The sequence below is a fragment of the Gigantopelta aegis genome, chromosome 4, assembly GCF_016097555.1.
Source record: "Gigantopelta aegis isolate Gae_Host chromosome 4, Gae_host_genome, whole genome shotgun sequence".
NCBI classification, from domain to species: Eukaryota; Metazoa; Mollusca; class Gastropoda; order Neomphalida; family Peltospiridae; genus Gigantopelta; species Gigantopelta aegis.
This window is the reverse complement of record NC_054702.1, coordinates 71,343,628-71,360,864: the sequence shown is the minus strand read 5'-3', so window position 1 is coordinate 71,360,864 and position 17,237 is coordinate 71,343,628. Positions and strand designations below refer to the sequence as shown.

The 17,237-nt window shown below is 34.7% G+C and overlaps 1 protein-coding gene across 2 annotated transcripts in view; it reads right to left on the bottom strand.

Moving 5' to 3' along the window:
* The window catches only part of LOC121371040 (RING finger protein 17-like), a 76,357-nt gene that overhangs the window by 47,691 nt on the left and 11,429 nt on the right, over positions 1-17,237 (bottom strand). For both annotated transcript variants that reach the window (XM_041496658.1, XM_041496659.1), the window contains 14 exons: positions 16,776-16,923; positions 15,539-15,619; positions 14,673-14,773; positions 13,125-13,191; positions 12,633-12,681; positions 12,292-12,424; positions 7,027-7,098; positions 6,001-6,137; positions 5,202-5,321; positions 4,386-4,547; positions 3,727-3,892; positions 3,213-3,297; positions 1,835-1,906; positions 740-893 (listed from right to left, as the gene is read on the bottom strand). In XM_041496658.1, the coding sequence (XP_041352592.1) occupies positions 740-893; positions 1,835-1,906; positions 3,213-3,297; positions 3,727-3,892; positions 4,386-4,547; positions 5,202-5,321; positions 6,001-6,137; positions 7,027-7,098; positions 12,292-12,424; positions 12,633-12,681; positions 13,125-13,191; positions 14,673-14,773; positions 15,539-15,619; positions 16,776-16,923 (1,547 nt within the window). The remainder of the gene's footprint in view (positions 1-739; positions 894-1,834; positions 1,907-3,212; positions 3,298-3,726; positions 3,893-4,385; positions 4,548-5,201; positions 5,322-6,000; positions 6,138-7,026; positions 7,099-12,291; positions 12,425-12,632; positions 12,682-13,124; positions 13,192-14,672; positions 14,774-15,538; positions 15,620-16,775; positions 16,924-17,237) is intronic.

The following is a 17,237-nucleotide window of genomic DNA, read 5'->3' as shown; positions in this document are numbered from 1 at the left end:
GTCATTAAGTCAACTGGGCTGTCATTACATAAAACAGGTCCTGGGAAGGACATTAAAACTGTTTATTTTAACCAAATATGATGTATTCAGGTGCAATTTTATCCAATTTGTGACTGTTATACATCAATAAACTCACAAATAAGGATAAACTATTCTTGGATAATAAAATATGAACTCTGAGCTGTACTATTTAAATCTATATTATTGTATACTTTGTATTCCTAATAACATAAGTGCTGCAAAGGGTCCAGGTTCCAAACTTTATCCGAAAACAAGGATACATGAAGTAATTTTAATATTTTCAGTACATACACTATACACAAATCAAACAAATTAAGTCACAATTCAAGCTATATTATTTAAATGCTTTGTTACATTAAAATAAAAACTGGTCTACTTACCTTGATCCTTGTCGAAATAGTTCTGAGAGTAGACAACACAGTTTACATATCGACATGTTTTTATTTTTCATAAATTTTAGACAAAAATATTAAGTTTAACTTTTAAAAGAGGGAAGAAATAAAAAGTACCATTTGTCAAATAGATCATATAATTTTTTTTACTGTTAGATGTTATATTTATTGTGTACGAAGTCAAAACAAAGGTGTGAAAAGTGACTGTCATCGACCTTAATGTCAGTTGTCATCTCTAATTGTTTCTAATTCTTGGCATGAATTTCTCTTGCACATTAATTTCAAATTTTACAATTAGCTTGCCAAGTACTTTTCAGTCAACTTACACAATGTCACCTTGGTTGCTGTTGATGTGGCAAATTTAGCTAGCTCAAGAAACACAAGGCAATCTCGCACTGATATTGGTCTATCATCCAAATCAGTCTCCCCTTGTGGTTTGTGCAAATCCACATGCAACACATTGGCAATTTCATGGACGACCTAAATAGAAAGGTAAAGTTTGTTGTTTAATGACACTACTAGAGCACACTGATTTTTTAATCAAGGCTATTGAATGTTAAAACATTTCGGAATTTTTGACTCGAAGTCTCAGAAGAAATCCACTACATTTTTCTATTAGCAGAAAAGGATCATTTACATGCACTTCCCAGAAAAAACAGCACATACTACGTCCTTTGATAAAAAAAAAAAATTAATGATGCAATAAAACAAGTCACGGTTAGCTCTGGCACTTGCCAAATTCGCCAACTGCAAATTTTAAAACAGTTTGCAATTTTATATTAATTTGGCAAAAAAAATTCATGTATTGATATTTTGTGACAAAATAACTTGGTTTTTTATAAAATTTGGAAGTTTATTCGATAATTTGGCGAAATTTTCTGCCGACTCAGAGCTAGTCCTGCAAGTTATGTTCACACTCATATCATGTTATCTTAGATACTATATTTTTAGTACTACATTATTTACATGTATTTACTGCATGCTTGCTGTGTTAGAGGTATTATATTCTTTATGACTCAAAAACCCCAAGCTTTTATAGGCTCATGTGGAAAAGTAAAAATTTGTTTTCTTTACCAACACCACTAGATCTCATTAAAGTTTGTTTGTTTTGTTTAACCAAAACAACTAGAGCACATTGATTTATTAATCATCGGCTATTGGATGTCAAACATTTGGTAACTTTGACATATAGTTTCAGAGAGAGTAACTGCTACATTTTTCCATTAGTAGCAAGGGATCTTTTATATGCATCATCCCATATGCAAGATAGCACATACCATTGTCTTTGATATATCAGCAATAGCCCAATGAGCCCACCAACGGGGATCGACCCCAGACCGACTGTTCATCAGGTGAGCACTTTACCACTGGGCTATATCCCGCCCCTTTAGATCTCATTGATTAGAGACTACAGTACATACAGTCATCAACATGGGCTTGTCTTCAGTCATCTTCAGAAATGTCTGCAGTGCTTCATTAGACCAAATACCATCCTGGAAAGAAAACCCAATGCTAATATAAAAATCAATCACATTTATTGGGGGGGGGGGGGGGGGGGGGGGTCACTGGGCCCCTGTGTCCTCCAATGAGTAGTGATGTTTCAGTGATCAATTACAACTGAAAATTGATTAATTTGGCTCTACCGATGTGATGATTGATTATCAAAATTCATAATCGATAGTGTATGCGAAAATGTTAATTGTAACTGTTTCTCTTGTTTAGATGAGGGAACTGATGTACGTATGTGGGGTTTGGGGTTTGTTTTCATGCAGTGTGCAATTTTGGTTTAAAAAATTTAAGTGTCATAAGGTCACCCTGTTTGCAAATCGTTAGAGCCTGCCACCAACCCAGCAAGGCTTGTTGTGCATCTTCAGTAGAACAGAAGATACACTAAATGTTTTGCATAAAACCATGGAAAAAATTTCTATTCAAGACTCTGGTTTGCCAGGATTTTAAGATATATGTTGACTGTGTCATTTCGAAGAATCAATGTAATTTATACAACTAATTTGTACGAGCCAAGCTAGAGATTCCTATATGATTTTTGCGAGCCTTGGGCTCCTGGACTCTCCTCAAAATTGCACACTGTCATGTGTACATACCCCCAAAAAAGAAAGATATTAAATTAAAGGTAACATAGCCATTTGAAATGTTTAGATCCCGATAAACCAGCCCTCTACATTGCAAACAAGTTGGCCGCATACGCAACCATTGTTTTTATCTGGAGACTAAAACATTTCATACTATTTATATAAAGGCGCCATCTACTTCCTAGACGGAAAAGTCAACCTAAAGGACCCTGAACACAACATGGTCAACTCAAATCCTTCTTATGTTCATATAATTGTAACAGGTTGTGTTACCAAAAGTTGATCAGTTGGTGCCAACCAATTATAACTGATGATGATGTTGATGATGAAATTTCAACTGATTACCAAACCTACTAATGAGTATAGAAAGCTAAAAAAGACGTCCAATAACAAATGGTTAATGCGGACTGGTGCAAAATTTAACTGCAATATCAAAGTATTCATACACATTTGGTAATTTTCCCATTGATTGTATATATTGTTGTCCGTCTTTCATCTTGTTTTTATATTTAGTAGCATGTAGCAACCGTCAGAAAATATTGTTGGCGACAAGTTGCAGAAAAAAACTAGTACAATCTTTTCATTTACCTGTCTCTGGTACCAGTTTATATTTGCAGTTATAAATAAACAGTAAACCTGAAACCTGAATGGAAGACGACAAAAGTATAGATATATATTAAGTAAAAACCAAACAAAAATACCATCTTACTTTATCTGCGGGCAAGATATCGTACAATGAACATTCGAGAACAAATTCAGGATTCTTCATGAATCGCGGTTGCATTGTGTACAGTCTGAGGAATGAAAGTAAATCTTTATTAGTCAATTGTTTTTTCATCATGGGACAAATTATTTCACGAGGGCATAAACAACAGAAAAAGCAAATGTTAAATGGTTAAAAAGAACCACTGATTAGTTTTATGGTGCTACATGTATGCATGTCTCTACTGTGTTATTTTTTTTCACATATGTACCAGATCACAAACATTTGATAAAAAAAGTGGCCCGATATAAAACTTATATATATTAAAGAAGTATGACGGTAAAATGTTTGTAAACCAAGTACACACGGATGTAAAATTAAAAACATTTCACTTTGAAAAACATCATTTTATAAGTCCTAATATCACAAGGAAATGCAACATTTGGGTATTAAACTTCTGGTATCCTTCTTTGTTACAATGAAATGTGTTAATGAGCAAAACTATCATGATCTTAATTACTTTTCAATGGGCAAAACTTCTGCATTTCCAAAATCCATGTACAACACTTCTACGTTAGTCTTCACACGGGTCTCCTCACCATCCATTTCGGTTGTTATCATAACTCCCTTGACAACACATCGATACCATCGGTTGTCATCCGTGTACTTCCCCAAAACAGCTTCACCTGTCACAAACACACTGAATATATTTTCTATACAAATGTATAATAGATATTACATGGCAACAAAGGATAAAAATTCAGAGAAAAAACTTAAAAACAGAAGAAAACAAATTGTCCAATGTTAACTTTATAATACAATTGTCCATGGTTAACTTTATAATAAAATTGTCAAAGTTAACTTTATAATAAAACTGTATACGGTTAACTTTATAATAAAATTGTATAACGGTTAACTTTATAATAAAATTGTTAAAGGTTAACTTTATAATAAAATTGTTAACGGTTAACTTTATAATAAAATTGTATACGGTTAACTTTATAATAAAATTGTATACGGTTAACTTTATAATAAAATTGTCAAAGGTTAACGTTATAATAACATTGTCAAAGGTTAACTTTATAATAAAATTGTATAAGGTTAACTTTATAATAAAATTGTTAAAGGTTAACTTTATAATAAAATTGTCAAATTAATAAAGAGGAAAGAATTCTCTACCTGCTTTCACATCAATTGGCCGATCCTTGTCTGTGGCAAGGCCATTACACCATGTGTTCATTGCTTTAGATAACTGGCTCAGTTTTTTCTTGTCTGAAACACGCTGCACATAAAACTTAACTGGACTTTTAATGTGAGTCACAGTCACCTGTTCACAGTGGCCTGCAAAGATATGCATCAAAATACACTGATAGAAGGAAACAAGTGTTCTGAGAGTACGGTACTGCTAAAGCAATACATGTTCCCTAATAGGTCCAACAAATCTCAAAGGCTATAATTCTATATGTCACAAATGGGTAAATAGCCATGAAAGTTTAACTTGGTCTGTCACAGTACATGATAAAGTTATACACAGAATTTTAGCTCAATATCTCAAAGTATTGTGGAAAAAGAAATTCGGAAAACTATACATAGGAGATAGACAGATGGACAGCTTTTCTCAATTTTGTGATCTAGTATAATAGGAATAAATAAGCATTCTAAGAGTGCTGCTAAAGCAATACATGTTCTCTACTGTGCCCAACACATCTTAGCATCTCCCAAGTTCAGGGCAATAACTCTATGAAAAAGTGGTAAATCATCATGATTTGTAAAGGTACGTAATGAAGCTACATAAATCCTTTTAGCTGAATATCTTGAGGCATTGTGGAATTTTTTTTAAAGAAAATTATTTGTGGGTCACACGGATAGACAGACAGAAGGACAAAGAAGAAAACTAATTGCCTCTGGTTGGACCGGTAGGGGACAAATAATGAGGAGAAATGGAAAAAAAAATAATAATAATAATAATTACTGAGAAATGAAATCTGGCCTCACCTTGAAGTTTGGCTTTTCCCAATTTTGAAGGAGAATCTTTCTTCGATTCTTTGGATGCTTTTGTTTTGTGTCTCTTTTTAGATACCAAAGGCACTTCTTCTGCTAACGAATCACTATCTCCTGAAAAATAATATCATATACAGTAGAATCTCGTTGGTTTGAACATGGAACGGTTTAACACTGCTATGTTTGAACCAAGAACAAAGTCGTGAATTTTTGTGTAAGAAAAACCTTTCATTTTGCACTGAAGGGTCGAACAACACTTGGTTCAATTACAAGCCTTCTCTTACACAATTATGCCAATCCCATCTGCAACAGTACACGATAAAGCTAAAAGTATATACAAAATTTTATCTTAATACCTTCAAGCATTTCATACGTCTAGAAAACTAAATTTTCTATCTCCTATATTCTGGGGACATTACTGATTGAAAAATGGGTAAATTGCCATGAAAGTCAAACATGATCTGTAACTGAACATGATAAAGTTATACACAAAATTTCAGCTCAGTATTTAGAGGCATTGTGAAAAAAAAAATGTGGGACAGACAGATGGACGCAGACAAATCTATAGTCTAGTAGGGCACTAATAATACATACCTATATCTTGCCGTATAAATTTTATCAGGGCAAAAAAACAAAAAAACACTACCCAAATACAATATTTTTTTCTATAATAAAAGAGAAATGCACTCATCAATAAATACGATGTAATATTTTAAAAATGGAATCCTCAATATAAACTGAAAACCCTAGTGAAAATATTTAGTAACTTGTAGTAATGGGTTTTGACAAACACCTTCAATGATGACATCCGATTCAGCTGATGTGGCCTCTGTACAGGCAGAGCTGTCAGCAGAAAAAATACTTGCTGTGTCTATATCATCATCCAATATTACATTTCCTGGGACATCACTCAATGGCTGAACAACAACCCTGTAAATTTAAAATTCTAAGCTCATGATTATATTTATGAACATTTTTCTAGCTTTATAAACAAATATCTTCAGTTATCTTCTTTAAAAATAAAGGAAATATTAGTAGATCACTTCTTTGCAAAAGAAAATTAACATAGAAAGTCTTAATTCTATACAATAAATATGGAATATAATGTCTTTCTAAAGTTAAACAAGAATCAAAGCATTAAGGATGAAAATGACATTGAAAAAAAAAAAGACTAGAGAAGAATGCAGGGTCTTGAAACGACCATGGTTATTGTCAGTCCTTCAACAAAGAACATGGATATGTAAAATCCTAAATTTCAGACAAATCCACAAAAATTTAATCTTAAAGATGATAGCAAAAATTACAGAACAGGAAGGTCCACCACGGAGGACTCCAAGGCATTATTCAAAGTCTGTGTTATTTAACAATACCACTAGAATACATTCATTTATTAATTAATCATCGGCTACTGGATGTCAAACTTTTGATAATTCTGATATAGTCTTCTAAAGAGGAAACCTGCTATATTTTTCAATTAGCAGCAAGGGATCTTTTATCATGTAGCACTGACTGGATTGGTGAAAAATAAATAAATAAATAAATAAATTATTAATTAATTAATTAATTAATTAATTAAGTCAGAAAAAGACGGATCGCCCATCAAAACTGGTAGTTGCATTTTTTAACTCATCCTTCAAATTTTTTATTCGCATTTTGACACAAAGTCATTTACTTCTAGGTTAAATTATTCATAACAGAACTGCAATCAGTCGAGAAAATGTACTGAACAATGGTTATTTCTAAACAAAATCATCTTTTTTTATTCAGAAAGAATTTTTCCACCCAACATAGGTATAGTTATAATAATAATATACATTACCTCTGTGGGACAGATCCACCTACACTGCCGTGTGTCATAATCTCACCTATCATAGAAGAGTCAGCCTCCCACCTGCAAATGCAGTTCATTACAAATAATCAGTTTTCACATTTATTTATTTATTATAAATACAACAATTATAAAACAAAGGTACACCTGGCCTCATGCTTATAAAACTGTAAAGTCTAGACTAACAGCCTTAATGAAGACTTGCCCATGCAAGTGGCTAAACATCTAGAAAGTTTGCTACAATTTTGAGTATGAACTTTTAAAAGGTTTTTAAATATGGATTCTAATACGTCCGACACACCAAATATGTCTGTCTCAATTGTTTTAGTGTGTGATTAAAACACAAAGTATTTACATCTGATATACAGATAAACATCTACCCTATAGGAATAGGATACAATATTTCCAATATGCCCTCACACATCACAGAGATTTAGACATAACCACGTGTGGCTGAAAAATTGCCGTTTGTGTGCATAAGTCCGATACCATACATATTTTCCCCACTACACTTAAAATGACATAAGGATAGAATAAAGTTTATATGTGACACTGATGCCCTAGTTCGTTTTTACAATGTATAATGATAAAAAGTTGTAGAACATTTTGTACATTTATGTCATGCTTGACTGAAGTGTCTGAAATGTATGTCCGATATCACGGAATTGCCCCATAACAAAAAATGTTAGTATCTAGTTTCATAGATCAATTCGCATGCCAAATCTCTAGCTGAAATGTTCCTAGTTATGTTACACTAATTTAGGAGGAGAATTCACATACTGTAAATCAGGAAATGTTAGCAAGCATAAACTTTCAGCAAATTTAGTGAGGTCATACAAGACACCAATACTTCATGACACTAAATTTAAAGATACATACAACAGATGATTCTGACAAACTTTTGTGCAATATTTCTGTAGGTCATTAATAGAGCTGGGCGGTATTGAAATTTCAGGTTTGGTATCAGTATAAGTATTTTTAGGGTGATTTACCGCGGTATTGGTACGGTATTTGCTACTGATACACTACTGATATCAAGCTCCATTTTCGGTATACTCGGCTTTAAATGCATGCCTGAGTTAAGTCTCATGCGCTAATTTCATCTAAATAAAATTAAATTCCATACACAAGGCCCTCATCTCTCTTCTTTTCAGCTATTTTGCATTCGTCAGATATATTGTTTGTGCTTTACTAAATGGCAGATAATATTTTTCAATACCGAAATTTCTGTATTTAGAAATTTTGGGGATTAGGGCCAGTAAAAGTTACTTTGTGCGATCCAAGTGGTCCAACAAAAAAAATTGACCACGCTAGAATCGTACGAAAACAAAAGAAACATCTACAAGTCACTTCTTTCGATTTGCCGTCACATGCAACATTTCACTAACAAATGGTTGGCCACCAGTAATTTTTTACCCATCCATGACATCAATATACCTACCAATGTAACTTTATTCAAGTTATAAAGTGTAAACATTGAGAAAACAAAAGCTTATTGTTTGCCACCATTTTCATTTTTTTTACACTGGAACCGTGCAAGAGTAATATGCAAAATGGTAACCAGTCTTTTATTATTTTTAAAGGTTGTATGTCACCATTTACGTTTGCAAAACTTTAAATGCGTAAATTATTACCGTATTTGACCAGAAATAAGCCCAGGGGGCCAAGACAACTCATTGTGAGCTTAGCATGGGGTGGGCTTATTCCCAGACAAGGGGCCAGATTTGTTGAAAAAATTTTTAATAATAATAATTAAATTAACTAGGAAGAAAACAAAAAACGTTCAGTAGCACATCTATTAATTAGTTTTCCATTTGTTATTAATAAATAATAATTGTTTATTAATTAAATCGATTTTTTTCACTAGTATCTAATTATCAGAAACACACCTTCTATGTTACAATTACTTACCAGTGCTGTTTATTTACATCCAAAATTTAATGCTGAGAAGACTTAGGGACGGTCCATAAATATCAATGGTTTTCATAATCCTAACAATGTTAGGATTGGGTTTGACCCCCTCCCCCCCTCCCCTAATCCTAACATAAAAACATTAATATAATGTGTAGGAAACATCGACCTTCGATGGACCGATGTTTTACCTGAAAAGCAATCCGAACATGGCTTTTACCCTCTCCCCCCATTCCGAACATTGTTCGGATTGTGAAGCACATCGATATTTATGGACCGTCCCTTAAAACAACAGCAATTAACAACAAACTCAATAGCTATACACACACATTTCTGACACAGGCAGCCAGCTAACACTACAAAGAATTGTCAGTTTAGGTCCTTGTTCTTAGCCAATCAGAATAAGTATTTGCTTAATTAGCATTAACTGTGGACCCAGTGTGGTGTTAAAAATAGACATTAGTTTTAGTTAAGACTTGGGCTTGTGTACTTCAAAGAAATACTGCAGGCATGAAATTGAAAACAATGTTACACACTGTTACTGTTAGACTGCTAAATCTCACTGGTGGTAAAATATTGTGTTACATTTGTGTTTAATTATCTGCAGGAGGTATGACCTTTTAAATGAACTTTGAGCAAACTTGCAATTTCGTGTTATTTATAAGGTGACAAAATTGGGGGTGGGCTTATTTACGAATGAGGGCCTAATTTCTTAAATGCTATCAAAATGGAGGGGGGCTTATTCAAAGACATGGGCTAATTTCCGGTCAAATATGGTAATTTAATTTATAAAATATCACATAAATTGCAAAATATAAATAAATAATAAAAATTACATAAGTACACAATATTATGAAATAGATAAATTTAACAAAGTAGTAGTACCTACATTGCAAAATTACTAATTTTGAGTGTGTGTGTGTTTTGAGGGGTGTGTGTAAGCCTTAAACTGTAATACATGTACACTTTATGCTAAAAGATTCTTGTTTCTTTTCCGGGAGGGGGGGGGGGGGGGGGGGGGGGGGGGGGGGGGGGGGGAAGGAGTTCCCATTCATAAGTAATTAAATATATACCCATTCATAAGTGATAAAATACACATTTGTTTTTGATAGTTAACTGTAATATATGTAACAGGAATTATTTTTTATAACTTATGTGGTTTCAGTGGAAACAATTATTATAACATTTTAAGAAGTAACTTTATTCTAAACTGATGAAAATTGTTTGCATGTTTTTCCAAACAACTATTAAGTATACCTACTGAGCCTACTGTATAAATTGACAAATTGATTAAACATGATCTCAGTATGCAAAATATCCATAAAAAACGTAAATTATTTTAATTTACTGGTTTTTAGTTTTATCAAGTTAAAACTGGGCAAGTGAATTTTTCACCACGGCTAGTGAATTTTCAAATCCACGGAGCTCCATGACAAGTGAATTTAAAAACAACTCAAGAACCCTTGTCATCCTACAACTTAAATCTTTCTTCTTTTTTTTTTTGCTTTTTGATATGATGACCTCGCTAAAGTTTTATGTCGCTAATATGTCACTTATTTGGATTTTTTCACTAAAATTAAAAAAATATTTTATGATTTACAGTATAAATTATCTATATTCCAAATATCCATTTTAGACAGGATACAGCCAGAGTCAACTGTTTTATAAATACACATGTATACTCTTCAAAAGAAGAAACGCAAAACCACATTGTCGTAACATTTGGAGAATTGATTTAATTATTGAATGGTGAGTCCGATAATTACCAAATGTTGCAGGATTGTTCACAATTCACCCTAGTCCATTGTGAGTAAGTGATAGGACACACCACCAAGGTCAAGGTCATCTGGAGTCAATACCGAGTGTGGCCTCTGCGTGTGTTGACAACTGCCTGGCACCGCCTGCCCATTGAAGCAACCAGAGTACGGATGACGTCCCGGGGGATGGTGGCCCACTCGGCCTGCAAGGCTGCTGCCAGCTCGGGCAGGGTCTGGGGCTGTGGTTGTCGCTGTCGGAGGCGTCGGTCCAACTCGTCCCATAGATGCTCAATTGGGTTCAAATCCGGTGATATCGATGGCCAAGGAAGGACATTAATGTTGTTGTTCTGTAGGAAAGCCGTTGTGAGACGTGCTGTGTGAGGCCTGGCGTTGTCATGTTGGAACACTGCGTTGGCGTTGGCCATAACTGGAACGATGTGTGGCCGGAGGATCTGGTCAATGTAGCCCTGTGCATTCAGGTTGCCCTGCACGTGGACCAGGTCAGTTCTGCCAGTGTGTGAGATGGCTGCCCATACCATGACACTACCCCCGCCGAATCTGTCCACTTCCTGCACGCAGTTTGCCGCATAACGTTCACCACGACGCCTATACACGCGACATCTTCCATCATGATGTCAGAGCAGAAATCGGGACTCGTCACTGAACCACACCTGTCTCCATCGCAGTTGAGGCCATTGTCGATGAATCTGGCACCACTGCAGTCGGAGTCGACGGTGTTGTGGTGTCAAGATGACACCTCGAACTGGACATCTGGCACGAATTCCTACCTCACGTAGGCGGTTCCGTACGGTCTGGTCGGATATCCTGCGCAAACCTGGTATTGCTGCAGCTGTGGAGGTGGCAGTAGTCAATCGTTCCCGAAGGTGGCGTACCCGGATGTAGCGGTCCTGCCCGGGGGTAGTGACCCGTGGTCGACCGGATCTAGGGAGGTCACGTGTTGATCCATGTTGCTGGTAACGGTCCCACAGTCTGGAGATGGTGCTTGGGGACACATGGAATGCCCTGGCAACGGCCGTTCTGGATTCGCCTGCGTCTAGTCGGCCGATGGCATTGTTTCTCTGCGGTTCACTGAGACGTGGCATGTCCTGGATTGTCAACTGTCGGCCAGATACAGAGGCCAGGCAAGCGAACACCCTGCACTTTTATACTGTCGGTGTTCATGTTGCACTTGCAGACAACGCACATGCAGTGGTGGCATGGTTTGCACGTGGCTGCGTTTTTGCGAATATTCACATTTTGGAACTTTATTGTACAGTAGCTGCGTTTTATCGAATGTAACCGTGGGAATGTGTTTGGGACATGCAATGACCTTATATTCACAAAGCATGAACCGGTAGGAAACATAAAATCGGAGTTATAACCCATTTGTACCCTTTTGCGTTTCTTTTTTTGAAGAGTATATTTTCAAATGATGATTTTTTTATTTTAATGTGTTATTGCTCGCTTTTCGTTACTTGTTGTTGTTGGTTTGTTTGTTTCATCCACAGAATTTCAAATCAAACAAATTGTTGGGACCTCCCAAACTGATTCAGGTATTAACAAAAAAAATAAGCTAAATTATACCAACCTAATGCCGTCCTCTGTGGTTGGGTTACGTTTGGAAAAAACACATGGTAGTTCTTGAGCCTTCATCAGGTGGTCAAGAATTTCTTTGGCATTCACCACAACATCATCAGTGTTTTTCATTATTTTATTGGCAGCTGAAATGAAATGTTAATTTTTTTAATAATTAAAATCTACTCACATTCTGTATTAAGTTTTCAATTATGTGATTCATACAACAAAAACTAACATCACCACCCACATTTAAATATTAAATTAATGCTCAACTAAATTCAAGCCTACTGTTAATACAATTATGCTAGAACAATGTGTAAGAACTTTCTATAGTTTGCAGTCATTCATTACCTCTTATGGCAGCCTCTAGCTTTATCTTTTCTTCTTGAAGATCCATTTTCTGAAACAAATTAACTATCTGTACACATTGTCTCAAAGCCACGGCCAAATACAACAATAATTAACATCAAGGGTATCTGATGAAATTGTAATATTGACAGAAATAACACTTTCATTTTAAATTATTAGTCAACATGGTAGGCATCGAAATAAGTATAATGTGTGATTACCATAAATTACGGGCATTATGTATTATATATAAATAACAACCAATGGCGAAGTTTTTGTTTAATAATATAGTTTGAGTACGAAATACCGTTTGACTCCGACAACCACTCTAGATTTATTTCGATGACTGTATTGCTGTGCATATAGTGTGTTTTTGATAGAAAGATGAGCAATACAATGGAAAGTAATTTAATTCATTAAAACAGTTTTTAAAATAGAAGAAATGAAAAAAGCTCTCCAAAAGCAATAAGAAAGAAAGAAAGAAACAATACAAACCATTTCTTCAATAGGAGAAAATCCAGAACCAAATAATGCAAATACTTCTTGAATCAGCATGTTTTCTCTGAAACATCAGCAACAATACTGGTATCAGGTATAATTTACTTTAAGACAAACATACTATGGAATCACATCCAGTGGTTCTAGAATTTTTATAAAATTCACTAGCCATGGGATCAGAGATTTTTATTTTTTTATTTTACTAGCCACAATTAAAAATTCTCTAGCCCTACTTTACTTTAAGTTAATACAATTTCACTAAATAATAGTAATAATCAGATATGTCATCTAAAGGGGGAGATAGAGCTTAAAAACATTAACACTAATGGGGTGGGGGCAGGATATTCATATTTACAAAATTGACTTTACTGCAACTTTTTTTTTCACTAGCCATCGGGCATGGCAATAGTAGCTATTTACTAGCCCAATATTGAATATCACTAGCCATGGGAGTGAGGCTGCCATAATCTAGAAGCCCTGCACATCCATAGAAGGCATCTCATCATTTAGTGATGTTCCAGTGATCAATATTAATCGAAGATTGATCAGCTGGGTTCTACCAATGTGATAATCAATTATAACATTGTCGCGGAAAATCTTAACTAAGTCTTCCTACAATTTAGATGATGAAAATGATGTAAATATTCTGTGGTTTGTGTTTGTTTTTATAAATGTATGTGCAGTCTGTAGGATCTCTCCTGCAGATTTACAAAGCTCTCTTAGGCTCCCTTATTAAGCAACATCACATCATGTTTACAAGCAATTCTGCACTGCAGTGCGAGATCTCTAACATGAGTTCAGTGAATTAGGCCCCTAGCAGTGTTTCTGACAGAAAGAAATGTTTGGGTATGACACTATGGAATTTAATGCAACCACTCAACGGAATATGGGGGCCTCCCCTCAAAAGAAAATGGGTTAAGTTTAGGGTTAGGGTTAAGAAAATCATACAGTAATGATAAGAGTAATTAATTTTCTCAAAAAGTTAACCTAAAAAATATATATATGCAAATGAATTTGGGTATGGCACCATATCTGTTTTACCCTCTGGCAGAAACCCTGCCTAGACCACAGGTACATAGTCCTAATCATTGAAAGCTTTTAAGTTCATACAATTGTAAATTGTACAATTTAATCAAAAGGTGACTGGTTAGTGCAAACAGATTATAACTGGTGATCAACAATGAAATTCCAACTGATTCCCAACACTATCATCATTATACTTACTTTGATCAAGAACAGTTAGTGGCTATATTCTAGGGGTTTACTACAAAACCACTGACAATATCATCAAACTATTTCAGAAATTATGCAAAAGATATCACTTTTTCAAATAGCATCATTTACATTACTAGGTTTTATGTAACATTTATTGGCATCCACTTTGAAGGATTTGCAATAATTAGGTTGAATAATAACTACTACTATGAACACGTAAGTAAAATCTAAAACTGTTTGCTTAACAGGCTCATATAATAAAATAAGCCGACATCCACTAGAACTGTTCTGTGGTAGATTCTCACTATCCATGTATATGTTTACACTCACCTTGCCTGCAAGGCACCATGAAGTAATGAAAAATGACTTTTGATTTCTTCAATAACTGAGGATGTTTCATCTTTTATATTTGGCAATGCATCTACCAGGCTCTATATAAAAACAAATAGAAAGAAAAAGTAACAGACAATATATGCCAATATAACTGAAAAATAGAAAAATAATTGAATAAGTTTTACTTTAAAATTACAAACAATTTATTTTCCTCTAAAAACAAAAAAGAAGACAGAGAAAAAAAGAAGGAAGGAAGGAAGGAAATGTTTTATTTAACAATGCACTCAACACATTTTATTTACGGTTATATGGTGTCAGACATAAGATTAAGACCACACAGATATTGAGAGAGGAAATCCACTGTCGCCACTTCATGGGCTACTCTTTTCAATTAGCATCAAGTGATCTTTTATATGCACCATCCTACAGGCAGAATAGTACATACCACAGCCTTTGTTATACCAATTGTGGAGCACTGGCGGGAACAAGAAATAGCCCACTGACAGGGATTGATCCTATACCGACTGCACATCAGGCGAACGCTTTACCACTGGGCTACATCGCGCCCCCACAGAGAAAAGAATATGCTCCAGTACAGACTATAAATTCATTAACCTGGATTAAAGGACAAGAGATTCTGGAAAGCCTGATCGTTTGTGGGTTTTTTATTAGTACTGGTAGTTTGGTTTTTTCAGCGGATTTATTTGTGTTAATGTCATTACGTAATCAGTGTTATAGTGATATAAATTTAATAAAATAACTGTATCTGAGGAAAAGAAAAGAAAAATCAGGAAAAAGCAACAAAGACCTGTATGGTGATTTTAGTTATTATATGGTGAATACAACCAAGGGATATTTCTTACTTTTTCTGTTTTTTTAAGATGTTTCCACACTTGTGTGGCTGTATTCAGTGCTGGTTCCATGTCTGCGATCACCAGTTTGTTCTAAAAAGAAAAAAACAATGAACAATTATTTAACAAAATAAAAACTAAATTTGCAATTTGGTTTTAAAATTCTCAACGGCAAATTTGGCATGTGCCCGTGCTAGCCCTAAAATTGCTAACAGCAGTAGTTACTAGAGTCCATCTTAAAAAGCCTGCACTGGTCAAACTATCTATCAGAATAGTTAATCACTCACAACTATGAAGATTCTAAACTCTCCCTCATGAACATGTAGCCTGCAGGGTTTCTACCAGAGGGTAAAATGGATATGGCGCCATACCCAATTTTTTGGGCAGATTATATTTTTTTAAGTTAAATTTTTGAAAAAAATTAATTACTCTCATCATTACTATATGGTTTTCTTAACAATAACCCTAAACTTAACCTATTTTCTTTCTGGGGGAGGCCACCCATAACCCCTGTTGACTGTGGTTGAATTTAATCCCATAGTGCCATACACAAAAATTTCTTTCTGGCAGAAACACTGGTAGGGTACTCTCTTCAGAGATTTAGATCCTCTAATCTGTATTGGCCAAACAATGACAGTAAGATAAACCTACTAAGATCTTTTATTTTACATAGTCCACAAAATTTTCTTGAAGAATCAACACTGTCACCAGCATTTGCAATAAAATAATTTCACAAGAATGCATTTACTAAGGACAGAGTATTTTTGGACATAATTTAAATCCCTACTTGTAGAAGATATTACTTCAGTGCATTAAAAACAGAAGAAATATTAATTAACCACAATAATGATGGCAGTATATGGCACCTCAAGATATATGAGCTATAACAGTTTACAGGTGGATAATAATATAATAGTAAATAGTAGAAAAACAGAAGGAAGGAAGGAAATGTTTTATTTAACGACGCACTTAGCACATTTTATTTACAATTATATGGTATAAGACATATGGTTAAGACCACACAGATATTGAGAGGAAATCCACTGTCACCACTTATGGGCTACTCTTTTCAATTAGCAGCATGGGATCTTTTATATGCACCGTCCCACAGACAGGATAGTACATACCACAGCCTTTGTTACACCAGTTGTGGAGCACTGGCTGGAACAAGAAATAGCCCAATGGGTCCACCGACGGGAATTGATCCTAGACCGACTAGTACAAAAACAGATGATAAAACTATACTCACCCGTTCTTCCATTGAAGTGATAGAATGCCCCTTATGGTCCCCAATGATTACACACCGAGAACATATTGCAGTTTTATCGTCCTCACAAAAATACTCTATAGGTCTGGTGTCATGAATCGGACACTTTGGAGAAATATTCTCTTGAAAGCTAAAAATACAAAATGTTAAAATTTAATGTTATTTTTCTATAATTTTGTTTTACAAACTACTAACAAAATTCAGTATTAAAATCAAACAGTTATTAGGTGCCTGACTCATGAAATGCAAGAAAGCATTTGCTGCCATAAAATGGCTGCTCTTATTATCAATTAATGTATTAAACATATACCATGTGTCCTTTATGTTATGGGAGTATTGGATGCAATGGGAAAACCCAATGAACATATCTGTGGTAGATAATGTGGATACATGTATCTGTGGTAGATACATGTGGATACATGTATCTGTGGTAGATAAGGAGGA